The 16,387-nt window shown below is 39.2% G+C and overlaps 1 protein-coding gene and 1 long non-coding RNA gene across 3 annotated transcripts in view; one reads left to right on the top strand and one right to left on the bottom strand.

Annotated features, from left to right (window-relative positions):
- Positions 1–1,196: 1,196 nt before the first annotated feature.
- Positions 1,197–16,387, top strand: part of npas3 (neuronal PAS domain protein 3) — a 1,500,089-nt gene continuing 1,484,898 nt past the window's right edge. Inside the window, exons 1-2 of one of the 2 annotated variants that reach the window (XM_078562825.1) lie at positions 1,197–1,647; positions 5,666–5,704. In XM_078562825.1, the coding sequence (XP_078418951.1) occupies positions 1,487–1,647; positions 5,666–5,704 (200 nt within the window). In that variant the 5' untranslated portion in view covers positions 1,197–1,486. Of the gene's footprint in view, positions 1,648–4,578; positions 4,696–5,665; positions 5,705–16,387 lie in introns of those variants that run through there. The other variant, XR_013579494.1, reaches the window with a different exon arrangement.
- On the bottom strand, positions 2,141–5,129 carry LOC144693222 (uncharacterized). The gene is made up of 2 exons (XR_013579496.1): positions 4,931–5,129; positions 2,141–4,579 (listed from the first exon to the last, which is right to left on the bottom strand). It is a non-coding gene; the product is annotated as an uncharacterized LOC144693222 (long non-coding RNA).

The raw sequence follows: 16,387 nt of genomic DNA, 5'->3' as shown, positions 1-16,387 counted from the left end.
TTCTACAATAAACAGATCTTTGAAAGTTTTCCAATTTGTCGAAATGCCTAATGCGCGCTCGCGACTCGTTCACCTAGCCTAAGGCTAGGAAACGTTTATCAAGTGGCAAGGACAGTCACATATCTGGGTGCAAGCCTCGGTTGACACTGCACAGAAAGTATCGCGCAGCGCATGCGGAAGCGGCTAAGGTTTGACCGGAGTGAGTGATGAATAAAAACTTTCTAATAAAACCTTTAGGGATCAGGCAGAGACGCGTGGCACTGATGATAGCCTGTCCCTGTAACTCTCCGCTGAATAGTTTCATTTCCCAAAACACAAACCATTGATCAGCCACACAAAGTTAATCTTCAGTCTTTCCAGATTTTGATAACGTTTGTCGAGCAAAGTGGACGATATGACAACCACACAATCCGACCCGTGCAGTGCATTACAAGGCTTTAAGCACTGTTTTATTGTAGTAAACCGTCCAATTGTTGAATCTCTGTGCCTACAGTCGTAATTGGATACAATGCAAAACGTCTGTTCTGTAATCAGGGACTGTCAGGGATATTCAGGGACAGTCAGGTAGCGTTTTCTAGAGTAAGGGGGAGCCCAGCTCAGCTCTGACAGGTGGCGACTGTGCGGCCACAAGCAGCGCGCGCTGCTTTCATTGACTGACAGCCAGTGGCGCGCGCCTCCCGGGACAAGCACCCAGCAAACGTTGCATTGGAAAACAGAAGCCCTGTCTGTTCTCGGTGATGGCCGGTGTGTGCAAACACATTGAAATAGTTTAATACTTAGGGCTTGACAGTAACAAGGACATAAAACATATATATGTATATTATTTAAAAACGTCAGGCCATTTCAACATTCTATGACTGGCATCAGTTTATCTGTGTACCAGGTGCCGGGCTAGATTCGTAAGGGACGGCCTTCCACTAATGTACTGGGGATGGTTAACGTGCTGTTGTCGTGGCCTTTACTGCGCACAGTCCCGGCTCATGCTGTACGAACTCTACCACCTCGAGCTCCACTCTCCAACCTTCCAGCCTTAACGGTTGGATGCTGCGCGCATGCGCGCGTCCTCGCGCTCCCCTTCTCCTCCTGGAGGGGGCGGGCGCCGAGTTCAGGGAACGATACGATTGGTCGTGAGGCGTCGCGCGCCAGAATCGCTATTAAGTGTCAGCGAACCAGCGGCGCGAGCTGCTCGCCTTCAGTTCAGGGGCAAGTTGGTTTTTACTTTCTCCGGGCAAATTGCAGCAAGTTATACAGTCGGGCTCCCCCTTCTCTTTCTTCCCAGCGCCGGAGTCAGTATGCCATCCCCCACTGTCTAGCTGTCTGCTCCACTTAAATAAGAAATAAATAAAGGAAGAGATAAAGGGCAGCCCACCCTCACGGCGTGGAAGTTATCACTAATGGGATTGAAGTTCAATTTACTGCTCAAGGGAAAATTGCAGTTCAGTGAGACGCAATCGTGGAGCTGATCGTTGGTGGTCCTAGCGCGGGGATGATTAGGATTTTCCCGGATTTCAGTGTACAAGTAACGGCAGCAACTGGTGGAGGAGGCGGCGCTGTTACTGCTGCACCTGGTGTGGGAAGAGCTGCCGCCGCCGCCGCTGCTGCTAATGGGACACCCCAGAACGTGGGGCTCACAACCTACCAACAACGGTAAGAGTCTTACTGCCTCCAGCCTGACAGATAACTTTACACTGTAAGAATCTCACCGCACACAGCAAGGCTTCAGCTGCTTAACAGGCACACATCCCTTAAAATCTCCCACTTTCTTCCCTCCCTAATGTTTACAGGAATGCTTGCTACCACCTCTACAACATTGGGCGGGGGGGGGGGGGGGGGGTGGGCTTTGATTAAATTGTTAGTCACAAGCTTCAATAATAAGCCGGGGACGAAAATTAATTTAGAAATATTACTACCAACATGTGGTGGAAACGGGTTGTGCATTTGGAGGCTTACCATCAAAAGTCGGAGGAAGCGCGGACACTTCTGCAAACACCGATTGCGTGAAAAAAGCTCATATTTACAAGGGGTGGAGAAATGAAAGCGTTTGTAAATATGCCACCAGCGCATCAATGGAGGATAAGAAAAGCAAATACTCAGGAAGCTATAACAGATAACATGTTATACAAACAAAGTCTAATTCCTCTTAACATTTTAAATAAGTTCAAGTCTATTTAGTAAAACGAGAAATGTGTCAAACAGTATATATTTCTGCAATATTCCAAGTAACACATAAATTAACAAATAACAATTGACAGTATCAATTGGTTTCAAATTTCAAATCCAATGATCTCCGTAATTTATCTGTATACATTGCCCATTAAATACAAAAGTGCAAGCTTTACACTCGTTCATTGGTGCTGTGATTTTTTTGTGGGAAGGGGGTACTCGGAGTTAGAATAGATTTTTTAGAGGACTGAGTTAAATGTTCCTCTTTTAATAAGAGATAAACTTTATGAATTAATACTATCTGAATATTCCACCAGCCACTGTATCAGAATCACATGCTAACCCACAAACGCATACCTTATGGAAATGTTGAAATAAAATGTAAATAAAAATGCCCTGAGTATTAGACAGTTTCATATGTATATGTTGTATCCTGCGGATATAGTTAAATTTACGGTTAAAAGTTTTGCTTAGAAAATGTTAGATGCCAAAAGTACAAAAAGTTATATACTTTCGGAGTTTAAAAATTAACCGAATGTTTTGGAGAACAATTGAATGATATCACAGCAGTGACAGTGATTATACGGTTAACAGACAATAAAACGCTTCAAAAACATTCAGGAGTTTTGTCAATATTGGATTGGTTATTTTATGGAACAAATAATGCAATTGCAAGACAAATAAAACAGAAAATGCAGTTTAACATGCCTATTTTCTCACTAACAAATGTTTAACACTCCTAGTGTTTATTAATAAAAATATAAATATGTCAGTTTTAAAATCAATCCTCTGAAAAGCAGCACCGCGGGCTCAAAAAATCCCGCTTCCATTTCACTGGCCACAAAAAGGAAAATTACAATATTACTGCATTTATTTTAATGTTTTAAAAAGCAAAATCCTGTGATTTGTGGATAAATCGGTTTGATATTTTTCCCATTCAGAAACAGTGTGCATTTCGAAACAGAACTTTAGATAACTCACTAACAAATCCCTAAACCCTCCCGCGTGTAAGTTTTGATAGGCGCATATGTTACATTTTACACTGTACTATCCAGCTGAACCAAATCCCGTATTAGGGTATAACTTTGGTTGTGTATTATACTACCACCAATGCATGTATAATCCTTAAACTGCTATAATCAATGCACCGTGCTGCAACAGATTCGGCTTACTTTGTGTTGATCCCACAATCCAAAAATACATGAAATATTCACAAATAACTTAAAACGTTTTTAGAACAAGGCCATATGTTTGTTTCCCAATTTATAAATTATCCGATGAATAACTTGTTACTTCAGTATTTGATTGTGGGATACAGCCCCTTTCTACAGCTTTTTAAACAATGTTGTTTTGTGAAATTACAGTTTAACATGATAGATGTTGCGCCTTGAAAAACGGCGTGCGATTAAAACGCATCCTAATGTACCTAACATTGCAATAAAAACAGAAGATCCCTGGCTTTGCGCGAATAATTGTAACGTTATACATTAATACTTGGATACCTTTCTATGGGAAACATAATGGAATTCTACGCACAGATTTATGGCAGTTGGAGTGCCAGGTTGGTGTCAAAACAAGTTACCAAACACGTCGCAGAGCATCTTTTAGATAAATATTTTGCAGAAATAGTAGTTATTGGAACCTCCATCTTAAACGATTGTTTTCGTTTGTTTTTGTAAATCACTGAGAACAGGAAAGACAGGTTTAAGTAATGATAATAATTACATGCCAGCAACTAAGTTCCTTTGGAACCTAGCAATAATCGCTGGGACGTATGCCAAGAGGCTTAGGTGACATTTCCAGGCTGAATGGGGTTTATATTATGAAAGATTACACAGACTTTTTTCCTAAATAAGACGATTAGTATTTTGAATGTCACGTATCTCTTTAATTTTATACAGTAAAATTAAAGCCTTTAAATCCAGTTGATAAGATCCCATCAATATGGGGTGGCATTATATCAAACGTTAGTTATTCCCCATAAAGTGAATGAAACAGCAACTGAGTGGCGTAGTTGCGCCAGTTACAGTAATGTGTCCCTGGGAAAGAGAGCGAGCGAAAGACAGGCAGCGAAACAACACCGAGAGATGCAGTAACACTTTCTCTTGCAATGGGAATGGAAGCTCCCCGGAAAAGTGCAGAGGTGTGATGGTGCCAGTCGCTGTTCGTGGGTTCGCACTTGCAGCTTTAATACCATGGAATGTCTCTGGGATTATTTGAGGTGCAACCAAGGCTCTCTTTACTTTTCTTGGCATGCTGGTTGGCCCTGACTCGTGCTCTGTACACAGCGCTTCTCACTTCTCTCTGATGGCTGGTAATTCCGAAGCCAGACAGTTGGACTGGACTTAACCGTAACTCCGCAATGGCTTTCCGCAAATAGTATTCCTGTCTTTCCCACTGTAGCACCAGGCCGCAGCTAGAAAAAAAAGCAAAACAAAAATCAAACAACAAAAAAACAGCAAAGTAACGGCTGACGAGAAAAATGGCGCCCACCAAGCAAGGCTTCCAGCACGACCCTTCAAGACGTGAACGGTAACGACAGTTGTTTTTGTGGCGTGATTCTGGGTATTTTTTGTTGCCATGATACTTTGTTGGGAGTTTGGCTTTGACCTGCCAGTTGCTGCCGAGTGCCACCGCGACCTCACCCCCACCCCATCGTATCCAGGAGCCGGGGTAAGTGGCCGGGTTTGAAAGCCGCTGCCCCCCGCCCCTCGTCACCGCCAGGACCCGTTCTTGGAAAGAACCACATTCTCATTCACAGCTTTACCTGCTCCACTTCAATTTCTATAAGAAAGAAAGCAAGTGCACTGTTTGATTTTGTAAGCTCTCCTCATTACATTGCAGAGACAGGGCCTATGACACTATATTAGAGAGGCCACCATTGCTCCTCGGCTCGGTGCTCACTAGGCCAGACTAGAGAGAAGCTTTCTTTGACAGGAGCTTGCTATTGTAATAGGGTTGTATGAGACTAGGGTTAATATTATATTTGCATAAAACAACAGGAAATAGTTGTGAACCGCAAAATTAACATGCTAACAAAACAGGCACATCTAAAATGAAAACATAAATGATAAACGTACCGGAATCTTAAAAAATAGAAGTATTAACTGCCAAGAATTTAAATAGTGTTAAACTTTAAAAAATTTTGTTACCAAATTTTTATTTTGGGCTTGGAGGTCGAGGAGAAGCTTAAATAATAAAACAGGTAATTGAAGTTTAATTTTTCAAATATAGCAGTAAGATTTAAAAACTCGCCCATGGCAAATTAAAGTAATGTAATTTTAACTTAAAGTGCATAGAATTATATTATTCAACTTATTCTGAAACTAAGGTTCTTTTATACAACTGAAGGAAAGGACATTAACTATTTCATAGGTTTCAAGAGGAGGACAGTTTATGTGGGTTATTCAATCATTTATTCAAATATTGTCATACAATGTACTAGCAGTAGTCCTACTGAAGAACTCAAAGTTTTTCTGTTAATTTTTTCTGCTTTATTCAGAGGACCTTCATTCTGCTACCAAGCTTCAGTCATGCCAAGGTATGAAATGTATGGTTATTGGAGGATTTGTTTAAAACAAAACAAAATCAGCATCACAGAAATACAACGTCATTTTTTTGATTCATTAGATCCCCATTTTGGACTGAAAATACTGTAATTTTAGATAATTCTAACTTGAAATAGGGACAGCATAATTATTAGAAAAGTCAAACACCTCTGTATGGAATCAGCTTAAATTGTAGTTTATTGTGGTCCAACTTCAAGAGGATCACCATGGAGTGAGAAAAGATGGTGAGACCATCTGGAAGCTTTCTGTTTATGCCAAGAAGGTATAAAATGAGAAACAAAAGTTTAAAAAAAAGTGGTATAATATTGTGCTTGATATATTGCTACTTAAAATGCACTCTCAAATCCTATTGTGATACTCTGATATATAAATTTCAATATATTATATATGTTGTTTAATGCTTTATTGAGACTTGGATAAAGCTCAGATTGACAATATAGCTTGAGGTTGCCTATTCCAAGTGTGCGTTTTTTCCCTCTCTGTTGAAGTAGTATTAAAGTGAGTGCTTTCATAGTAAGATAGCTATAGTAATCTTCCAGACTGGAGCACAGGAGTATATTTTTAAGCCATTCTGGGAATTTATCAGAGATTGGAATCTTCAAGATGGAATTAATTTTGAGGAGAAACTTCATAGCTTGTGCATAAGTGCTTTCTTTATCACCTGTCTCCATTTGGTATTCTGAGAGGGTAAATCAAAGAGTGTGATTTGTTATTCTGCTCGACTTGAGAGTGGAACTAAATAACACTTGGTCTGAAAATTTGATAGAAGTTGTAGGAGGATATGTTTAATTTGATGCTTCTTAATAGATTCTTCTTTCTTTGCAATGGTGCTGTCATTTTAAAAGCTGTTGTGAATGATTCTGCTCATCAGACTGGGTAGATGTAATTATTGAAAATGGAATGGGCTGGACTGGGATCACAGAGCTATTAGCAGCCATATAGTTTAATATTTGAATTGTGGTCTGGTACCCAGAGAGAAAAAATGAGCAACTGCATTTGTGTTCTTTATTTCCAATGCATAGAGCATCTAAAAGGAATGATTATCTGACTTATTTTGGGATAATCACCTTAATTTCTAATTCTTGAATTCAACATATTTGATTTAGGAAGTGCATAGTGACTGTGCTATAAAGTTTTGGTGATCTCATCAAAGACAATTATTGCACTGTTTGTTTTCTCTAGTGAGCATTCTTTTCTGCCAAATAGCTACTCAATTTTTTTTAAAACACTAAAGTAGAAGGCACGATAACTGATGGATATTTTGGTTTAACTCCTTAAGTACAGAATACACCTCACAGTTTAATGTGTATTAGTTGTCAACCATTGGTTAATTTCCTGACGAATGCTGTTGTAGTTCCAGGTCATTATTTTATACTCTTTTATATAGTTTTGCATAACAGAAATATGAAACTTGTACCTTCAGCATTATTTTGGTGCAACAATGCTGCAGTCATTGAACAATTAGTGAAGCTATTGATGAAATGTGGGACAAGGAGGGTTTAACATTTTATATATTTTTCAAACATGCAATGTATGGATAACAAAAGAGTTTTAAAATAACATATACATTAAATTAAATCTTGGCTCCTGTAAATTATGTTTATTGCAACATTGTTTTATTTTCTAAATAATGATGTGTAATTTTTCTTACATTTTCAATGCTATTTTTAAAAAAAAGCCAACATTAAAGAAGTTGATGACAGTCTGGTACTTTGGTTTGAAGAACGTAGTGATTTGTATATAAATTACATTTTAAACTTGTTTCAGGATTATTTGGCAGAGACCAGTATCTTGATATGGTTGATACTGAGTTTTTAACAACATTTAAATTTGCAAGAGAAAATATAAACTTTTTCTAATTTAACTGATTATTTTTTAACTCAGCAAGGGTGTTTGAGGTACCAAGCAGAAGCGAGTATTTTCCTTTGGAGGAAAAGTTTTTTTAATGATTTTTTTTGTTCTTGATGACTCAAGTATCTTTTGTATGCTTGAGAGGTGCAATAAGAAGTCTTAAAGGTACTGTGGGAATTGGAAGAAACAAATAAAATCGAATGGGTGGGAAAAGAACAAAAATAACATCATGTAACTTGATTGCAGTTAATTGGGATATTCTGTGTCGGATAATAAAACATTCTGCAAATGTTCTAATGCGACAGATTGTTTAGGTGGTTATGTAATTGCACATTGATCTGGCAAAGTAAAATGTTGATGCCGTTGAGGACTTGTTGCCTATATTCATTTAATTGCTTTATACCCTCTTTACCCAAAACCAGAACTAGATCATGCACCCAGAGTAGCATTTTTTTTTAAGGCTTCATAGAAATCTACAGAAAACGTGTTTGTGTTTTACTTTGTTCCATCACGGTGTTTGAAAACACTGTGGGGAAATAATATAAGTGGGAATTGCTTGCGTGATATGCAACAGGTCAAAAACAACACATTTGAACTTTTCATTTGGTGAGCATTCAGTGAAACATTGACTGATATCCACATGCTGAATTGCTATAAAGAGCTACTTACTAGGCAATTTTATGTTATTTTCTTGTTGCTGTATCCTGGGGAGAATAATCTTGGGGACATTTTCTCCTTGTATTGCTGCGTTTATGGGAAACTGGTTCAGAGAACTTCAGTATTTACAGGAACAGATGTCTTAAATTTAACAGTACTTTCGTAGACCCACTTTCTGTAGTTTATAATGCAGTTGGCACCTGAAACCTAGGGTCGTCCACACTTGGAACTTGCGTTGACAATGAGAAAACTGTGCCTGCCTTCTTATTGTTTAGAAGAGCCTATATATCATTAGTAAACCAAATCAACTTGTAAATAATACTTCCATTTATATAGTAATTTTAATGTTAAATGTGTTTATAAGTAATTTATTGGCAATGAATAACTTTAGAAGTTCAGTGCCTGTCTAAAAGAAAGGCTGGATGTGGTTTATATTGACCTGAAGTTTATTTATAACAAATATGGAATTTAACAAAGGAAATAGAGTAATTTTCAGAAACACTAATGTGTCTCCCATAAGGATTTATGTATATTAGATGGGAATGTGCTGGCAATATAAGAAGGACACACCATGATTAGTGTGTAAATCGTGAAGCAATTTGTGACAAGGAAAAGATAACCCGTGAGTTGTAAATCATCACAAATTGTTGGATGATTTGTGTGGTTCCGTCGCTAGCCTTGCAAAAATGACAGTTAACTTCCCCATGAGTTTCAAGAAATTGTTGCTTTTGTGCATTAATTACCAATTAAACTCATTCCAGAAGGTTAAGGATGGAACTCAACAGCATAACGATTCTTTTAATAATGAGATTATGTTCCTGCAATGCCATTCAACCTCTCCGGCCAAGAAAAGGAAGAATTGAAACTGGAGTCTCAATCTTACAGGCAGTAAATTATTGTTAGGGATATTTAAAATCTGAAATGTTTACCTTTTTGCAGTGCAATTTTTTTTCAAGTTGAAAGGTGAGGGAAAATGTGTAACTAACAGAACAAGCTGCAAGATGCTCAATTCTACCAAATTCTGGGACTGTAAGAATCCTTATAACGTTCAGTTTTGGCATAATCTCTCTGAAAGAATATTGCCCTTGGAGGGGTGAACTGCAGATTCGCAAAATGATACCAAGGCAAAAGGGTGGAATTATGAGGACAGGTGTATCGCCTTGTTTTATGTTTCCTTGAATATAGTATATTAAGGGGTTATTATTACGTGTTTGAGATGACTGAAGGAGTTGGTAGGTTAGATAGAGAAAAGCTATTTATTCTGGTTGGGGAGCTGGGATGATGACGAAGCATTTCTTCAGACAAAGGGCACTGGAATTCTGGAACTCTTCCCTCAATAAAACTGTTAAGGCTAGGTCAATTAATAGTTAGATAGTCGCCCTCTGTTCTCATATTTGTGTGCAGCAAACATACATTTCCTTTGCTCTTTTTGCTCTTTGCCTGCCTGTCACACTTTGCAGTCACAATTAAACATACATATTCATCTGAATCATCTCTGAGTAGTTCTTTCAAGATCTGTCTCCCAAGTTAGGTACTCTTCACTGCTCCAACTGCTTGAGGGCTGGTATAATTGGGTCTTTCTCTAATGCAAAACGCTAGTGTTTCTTCAGGCTGCTGCCTGCTCCCCATTGTGAGATTTCCCATTCCAAGAGCCAGTCGCTGCTCCCAGTCTCCTGTTTTACTGCCACCGTCATGATTAGGAGACTTCCTGCAGCTGTGTCTCTTGCCTTCACCATTATTAGCTCTTCCCCTCCAAAAAAATAGCTAACTTCCAGGCATTGAGCTGCAAGCTGGCAGTTTACTCTGTAAAGCCTTGCTATTAACAAATAGCACAGGTGTTTGCAGCCACTCACAGCCATTCTTAGTTGCAATGCTTGGAAACTGGCTTTACAAATAATGTAAAACTCCTGTAAAATAGATTGCATAAAGATTGACTATTTCCAGTTTCCTGCGTCACCTTAATCTATAAGAAAATACTGCCAAATCCTAGATGCTATCCCTCCAAAACTGTCAGGCTCACCTGTTTGATACTCCTGCAGCCTAAGAACACTCCCTATTATCCTAAACACTTTACTACCATGACACACCCCTACCCCACCCCCGCCCCCGACCACCTGATGAGTTTCCCTGTACCCTGGGGTCAAACACTCAGCTTCTGGTGCTGGTATTCCATACGCAGGGTTTCTCTTCCTCAATGCTCTTGGATGCCAGTACTTCTCACTTTGCTTCCAATTCTCACTTACCCTTTTTTTCCCCTCGGATTTCTGAGACACTACTCCTGTTGCACCTATATTGTGATGCACCCTTCCAATGTACCCTTAACCCACCACCCCCATACCATGAACCTCCCTTCAGATGTTCTCATTCCATAACCTTCCTTTCTCTGTTTACTTTCCTATGTTCCCAATTTACAGGATCTCCCTCCTGCTTTTCCCAGTCCTTAGGGACCCCTTCCAGTGTTACCAGGCATCTTTCATACAGGTATTGTACTCAGCTGCAGGATGACATTCAAGCCATTGAAACCCTATGCTGTTGAATTGCCCTCTACTTTCACAGTGCAGGAATCCTCTCCTGTGTCAAACCCAAATTTCACCACAGTATATAAAATTCAGTGTTAACTTTTCTGTCATACATCTCAACCCCCAAAGATCCAGCACCTCATAATTGCTCCTAATTTTCACAACCCTTACCTTTGTCTCCCAATGCTCACAAACTTTGTACACTTTCCTCCATTCTGCTATGTGTTGAATCTTCGTATGTATCTTCAGCCGAGGCTTTAAAAATTAAGAAACAAGAATTTACGTATATAGGGAAACGAAGGTCCAATAATAATTTAAATTATTTTTTTATGGTTTTCATGGAAAAATGCCAAATCAGATATTATCCCAAAACATTGCTAAAAATCCCTGAATGTCATACAATACAAGTGTAGTTTGACTTCAATCACCATAAAGTAATGGGCCTGATAATTTTGTTATTTGCCACCACTTTTTAATTGATATAAAAGAATGTATTCTTCGACTCACCATGACCAATCTCATGGGAAATCTGGCAATATAAATAGTTTGGATAATACCATGCAACATAGTGCAGCAATCGCTGAATCTTGCAGCACAGACAGTGCTGGGGGGGCGGAGTTGGAGGGGCAGTGGTGGTGGAATTCAACCTATTGTGCTCATTCTAGCTCTTTGAAAAACAGTCCATTTAATCCTTTTTTTTATATTAATCCCTGGGATGTGAGCATCACCATCTAGGCCAGCATTTGTTGCCCATCTGAAATTGCCCTTGAGAGATTGATAGTGAGCCGCTCTCTTGATCCGCTGCAACCCATCTATGCATCTGTTGTTTGGGAGGGTGTTCTAGATTTTTGACCCAGCAACTTTGAAGGAATGGCGATATAATTTCAAATCAGGGTGGTGTATGATTTGGTGGGAACTTGCAGGTGGTGGTGTTCCCATGCATCTGCTGCCCTTGTCCTTCTAGGTGGTAGAGGTTGCTGGTTTGGAAGGTGCTGTCAAAGGAGCCTTGGTGAGTTGCTGCAATACATCTTGTAGATGGCGCACACTACTGCTGCCATGCAGTGGTCTGCAGGGAGTGGATGTTGAAGGTGGTGGATGGGGTGCCAATCAAGCGGGCTGCTTTGTCTTGGATGGTGTTGATTTTCTTGAGTGTTGTTGGAGCTGCACCCATCCAAGCAAGTGGAAAGTATTCCATCACACTGCTGACTTATGTCTTGTAGATGGTGAACAGTCTTTGACAAACCTGGAGATGAATTATATAGAATCATAGAATGGTTACAGCATAGAAGGAGATCATTCAGCCCATCATGTCTTTGCTAGCTTGCTGCAAGAGCAACTCACTGAGTGCCACTCCCCCCTCTCCTTTTTCCCATGGCCCTGCAAATTATTTCCTTTTCAGATAATGATCTAATTCCTTTTTGAATGCCATGTTTGAATCTGCCTGCACCACATTTTCAGGTAGTGCATTCCAGAGGCTAAACACTTGCTGTGTAAAAAAAGATTATCCTCAGATCACTGTTGCTTCTTATGCCCATGACCTTAATTCTGTGCTCCCAGGTTCTCAAACTTTCCATCAATGAACTGCAGAATTCCTGGTCTCTGATCTGCTCCTTTGACCATGGTATTTTTATGGTTGGTCCAGTTATGTTTCTGGTCAGTGGTAACGCCGAGGATGTTGATGGTGGGGGATTCAGTGGTGATAGTATCATTGAATATCAAGGGACGATGATTAGATTCTCTCTTGTTGCAGATGGTCATTGCCTGGCACTTGCCACTGATCAGCCCAAGCCTGAATGTTGTCTAGGTCTTGATGCATGCAGGCATGGACTGCTTCACTATCTGAGGAGTTGTGAATGGTATTGAATACTGTGCAATTGTCAGTGAACATCCTCAGTTCTGACCTTGTGTTGGAGGGAAGGTCACCGATGGAACAGCTGAAGCTGGTTGGGTCTTTCAGTGAAGTTCCGGGCCTGAGATGATTGACTTCCAACAACCATATGTTAGATATGACTCCAAAATATGGAGAGTTTTCCCCTGACTCCCATTGACTTCAATTTTGCTTGGGTCCTTGATGCTCAAGTTACAGTAGTGTAGTGGTATTGTTACTGAACTGGTAATCCAGAGGCCTGGACTAATGCTTTGGAGATATAAATTCACATTCTACCAACAGCAGCTGGTGGAATTTAAATTCAATTAATTAATAAATCTGGAATTAAAATGATATTCTCAGTAATGGTGACCATCAAACTCACAGATTGTTGTAACAACCTATCTGGTTCACTAATGTCCTTTTGGAGAAGGAAATCTGTTCCCCTTACCTGGTCTGGTCTACATGTGACTCCAGATGACTCTTAACTACCCTCTGAAAATGCTTAGGAAGTCACTCAGTTGTATCAAACCACTACAGTCTGCACTCTAGTTTTTTCCTCATAGCCTTGCAAATTAGTTCTCTTCAAATGCATGTCTAGTTGCCTTTGAAAAGTTCCAATGGAACCTGATTCCACCACCCTTTTCAGGAAGTGCATTCTAGATAATAACGATCCTGATTTCCCCTTCGTTCTTTTGCCACTTATTTGGTTACTGGCCCACTTGCCAGAGGAAACAGTTTCTCCCTACTTTTCTTACCAAAATTCCCTTACAATTTTGAATATCTCTATTGGGTCTTCTTGACTTTCTCTGTTCTAACAGAAACAATTCCTTATTGTCCACACACTGAAGCCCCTCATCTCTAGTATTATACTTGTAAACCACCTCTGTATCCTCTCCAAGGCCTTGACATCCTTTCTAAATCTTTGTGCCCAGATTGTACACAATACCCCATCTGGGGCCTAACAGTGCTTTGTAAAAGATTAGCATGACTTCCCTTTTTTTAATTTCATGTTCTTTATTACAAAACCAAGTATTCCATATGCTTTGTTACAATCAAATTGCCCTCCCACCTTCAAAGATTTGTGAATATGCATGCCCAGGACCTTTTGCTTTTGCAACCCATCAAAATAGTAACATTTAGATTATACTGCCTCTTCATGTTGTATTTCCCAAAGTGCATCTTTCATGCTTATCTGCATTAAATTGTATTTGCTTTGTGTCTGTCCATTTCAGCAGTCTATGTCTTCCCTGAAATCTGCTACTATCCGGCTTGCTGCTTGTAACATTGCCAAATATTGTATCATCCGCAAGCTTCAAAACTGTACCACCCATCTTTCAAATAGCATACCCAAACTGTTAACAAACTAAGGTTTTAAATTTTAATTGCAACAAACTTTAAAGGGATGAGAAGTTAATTAACCACAGTAAACTGCACTGAACAATGGATAAACCTTTGAATACTTCCCAATGTCTATCTGTAGAAGTATTTGGTATGATAACAAAAACAAAATCCTAAAAGGCAAAGGCTCCACTTATGTTCCAAAACAACCATGGTCAATAAATTAGCTGAGACAGTATCAAGCTAAAAGTAGAGGATTACCCAAGTACAGTGAAAGTGGAAATCCAGCAGATTGGGAGAGCTATAAAAAGCTAGGAAAGGTTGCAAAGAAATGAATGAGATGCAAACAGGGAATAAATACACCCTAAAAAAGAACTTGCAACAGATATTAAAGCTAGTAGCAAAAGCTTTATAAATATATTAGAACAAGAGCAGTAAATGGGAATGTGAATGCATTAAAGAATGATGCAGGTGAGACTATAATGAATAATATGAAAATGGCAGACTTGATAAATGTGTACGTCATATCCATTTTCAGAGTGGAGGAAGAGGACAAAATATTAGTGGTACTGTAGGAAATGTGAACTTTTTATACTTTTTTTGTCTTTTATACTCTTTCTAATTTTTATACTCTGTATACAATGAACTAATGAATTATTTTCTGTGTATTTTGCATGAGGCCATGGTAGATGGGAAATTCATTTTAGATGTGTGCTTGACTGAGGAAACACTGCCTGCATGACCTGAGTCAGTTGCAATCGTATTGTAACAAGGATTGATAATGTGCATAGGAAAAGGGAATTAGAGGACAGATGTCTGAACTATGTCACCAGTTGTGGTCAAGCTGTAATGGGGAAACAGAATATGTTTTGTAGGAAATGTACTTAATGGACTTCGGAGCTATAATCAAATAGATGCAGCAGTCAGCAAGTCTGGCGAATGTTTATGCAGGAAAGAGTTAACAAAGAACTCTTTACATGTTAATGATATGCTGTTTGGTATGTACTCAGGAACGTGACATTGATTAATGAATTAATGAAAGCATTGACAGATGAAATAATAAGATTAATCAAAGCAGTGAAATGTATGCATCGACTAATCAGAACACAGCAGGCACATCGGAACACAAGAAGTTGCCGTGGATAAAATGAACAGACTTTGAGGTTTGTCGCACAGATTTGAAGATGACATAGGGAGAGACAAGAGAAAAGGAGGCATTAGCTGGTTGTGCCACTAGAGCTGGTGGGAAGCAAGAACCATCTGAATTAGGATGCTGATTACCTTTGTTCAGTATAACTTTTGCTTAATAAATTGTCCTAATATCACTGCATCAAATGTCATCTTGTCCAGAATTTTATTATCTGGTCTCTGAATCTCTTACAGTAGAAAAGACAAAATAATGTAGATGCTGTACATCTGAAATATAAACTGAAAATACTGAACAGGATAGACAGCATCTATCCTGCAAAGGACTCTAAAAATAAATCAAGGGAAAAAAATAATTGATTTAATATAAGTTCAGAAAGAAAATAGATAATGGAGTAAATATTGAACTTTTAAGACAGACAAATTTCAAGGAACTGATGCTATATTGGTCCTAATTTACCAAAGTGTGGGAATTATGCTCTTGAGTTAGAAAATTTCAAATGTCACTCCACTACTTAAGAGGGCGGTGGGGGGGCGGGGGGGGGGGGAAGGGGGGGTGCGAAAGTTTGGAGGGAGAAACCAGGTAACTACAACCCTGTCAGTTTATCATCAACAATGGTGTAGTTACCAGAATACATTAGAAACAGGGTTACTGAACAGTTGGATAAGCATCCGTTGATCTAAAAGTGGCTGCATGGATTTGTGAAATGTAGATCATGTCTGACTAATCTGATTGAATATTTTGAGGCAGTCACTAGCATGGTGGATGGACGAGTGTTGATAGATGTTGTCTATATGGACATCTAGGAGAGGCTTGATAAGGTTCCAAACAAGATGATTTTCAAAAGTGAGAACCTACAGAATTGGAGGTAACATCGTGACATGGGTCAATAATTGATTGGAAGATGGGAGACAGACAGCGGGGATTAAGGGGTCTATTCTATGATTCTTGGGATGTGACAAGTGGCTTTCCTCAGGAATCTCCGGGGGCTCATCTTTTAGCATATATATTAATGACTTGGATCAAGGAATAAATAATTATGTGTTCAAGACTGCCATGATACTTTGTTAGACGACTCACTAAATTTTTTAGATGGGAACAGGAAATTTCAAAGGTACATAGACGGATTAAGTGAGTGGACAAAGCTATGGCACATGGAATTCAGTGTGCGATCGACACTTAAAAGTGAGGAGGTGATGCATCAGTGGTACAGAGCCACAATCAGACTCTCAGCTGGAATATTGTGGTTCATTTTGAGCTCAGGGAAGGTACA

Source organism: Cetorhinus maximus, chromosome 18, assembly GCF_964194155.1.
Source record: "Cetorhinus maximus chromosome 18, sCetMax3.hap1.1, whole genome shotgun sequence".
NCBI lineage: Eukaryota > Metazoa > Chordata > Chondrichthyes > Lamniformes > Cetorhinidae > Cetorhinus > Cetorhinus maximus.
The sequence above is the reverse complement of the archived record's forward strand: the minus strand, read 5'-3'. Positions and strand labels throughout refer to the sequence as shown.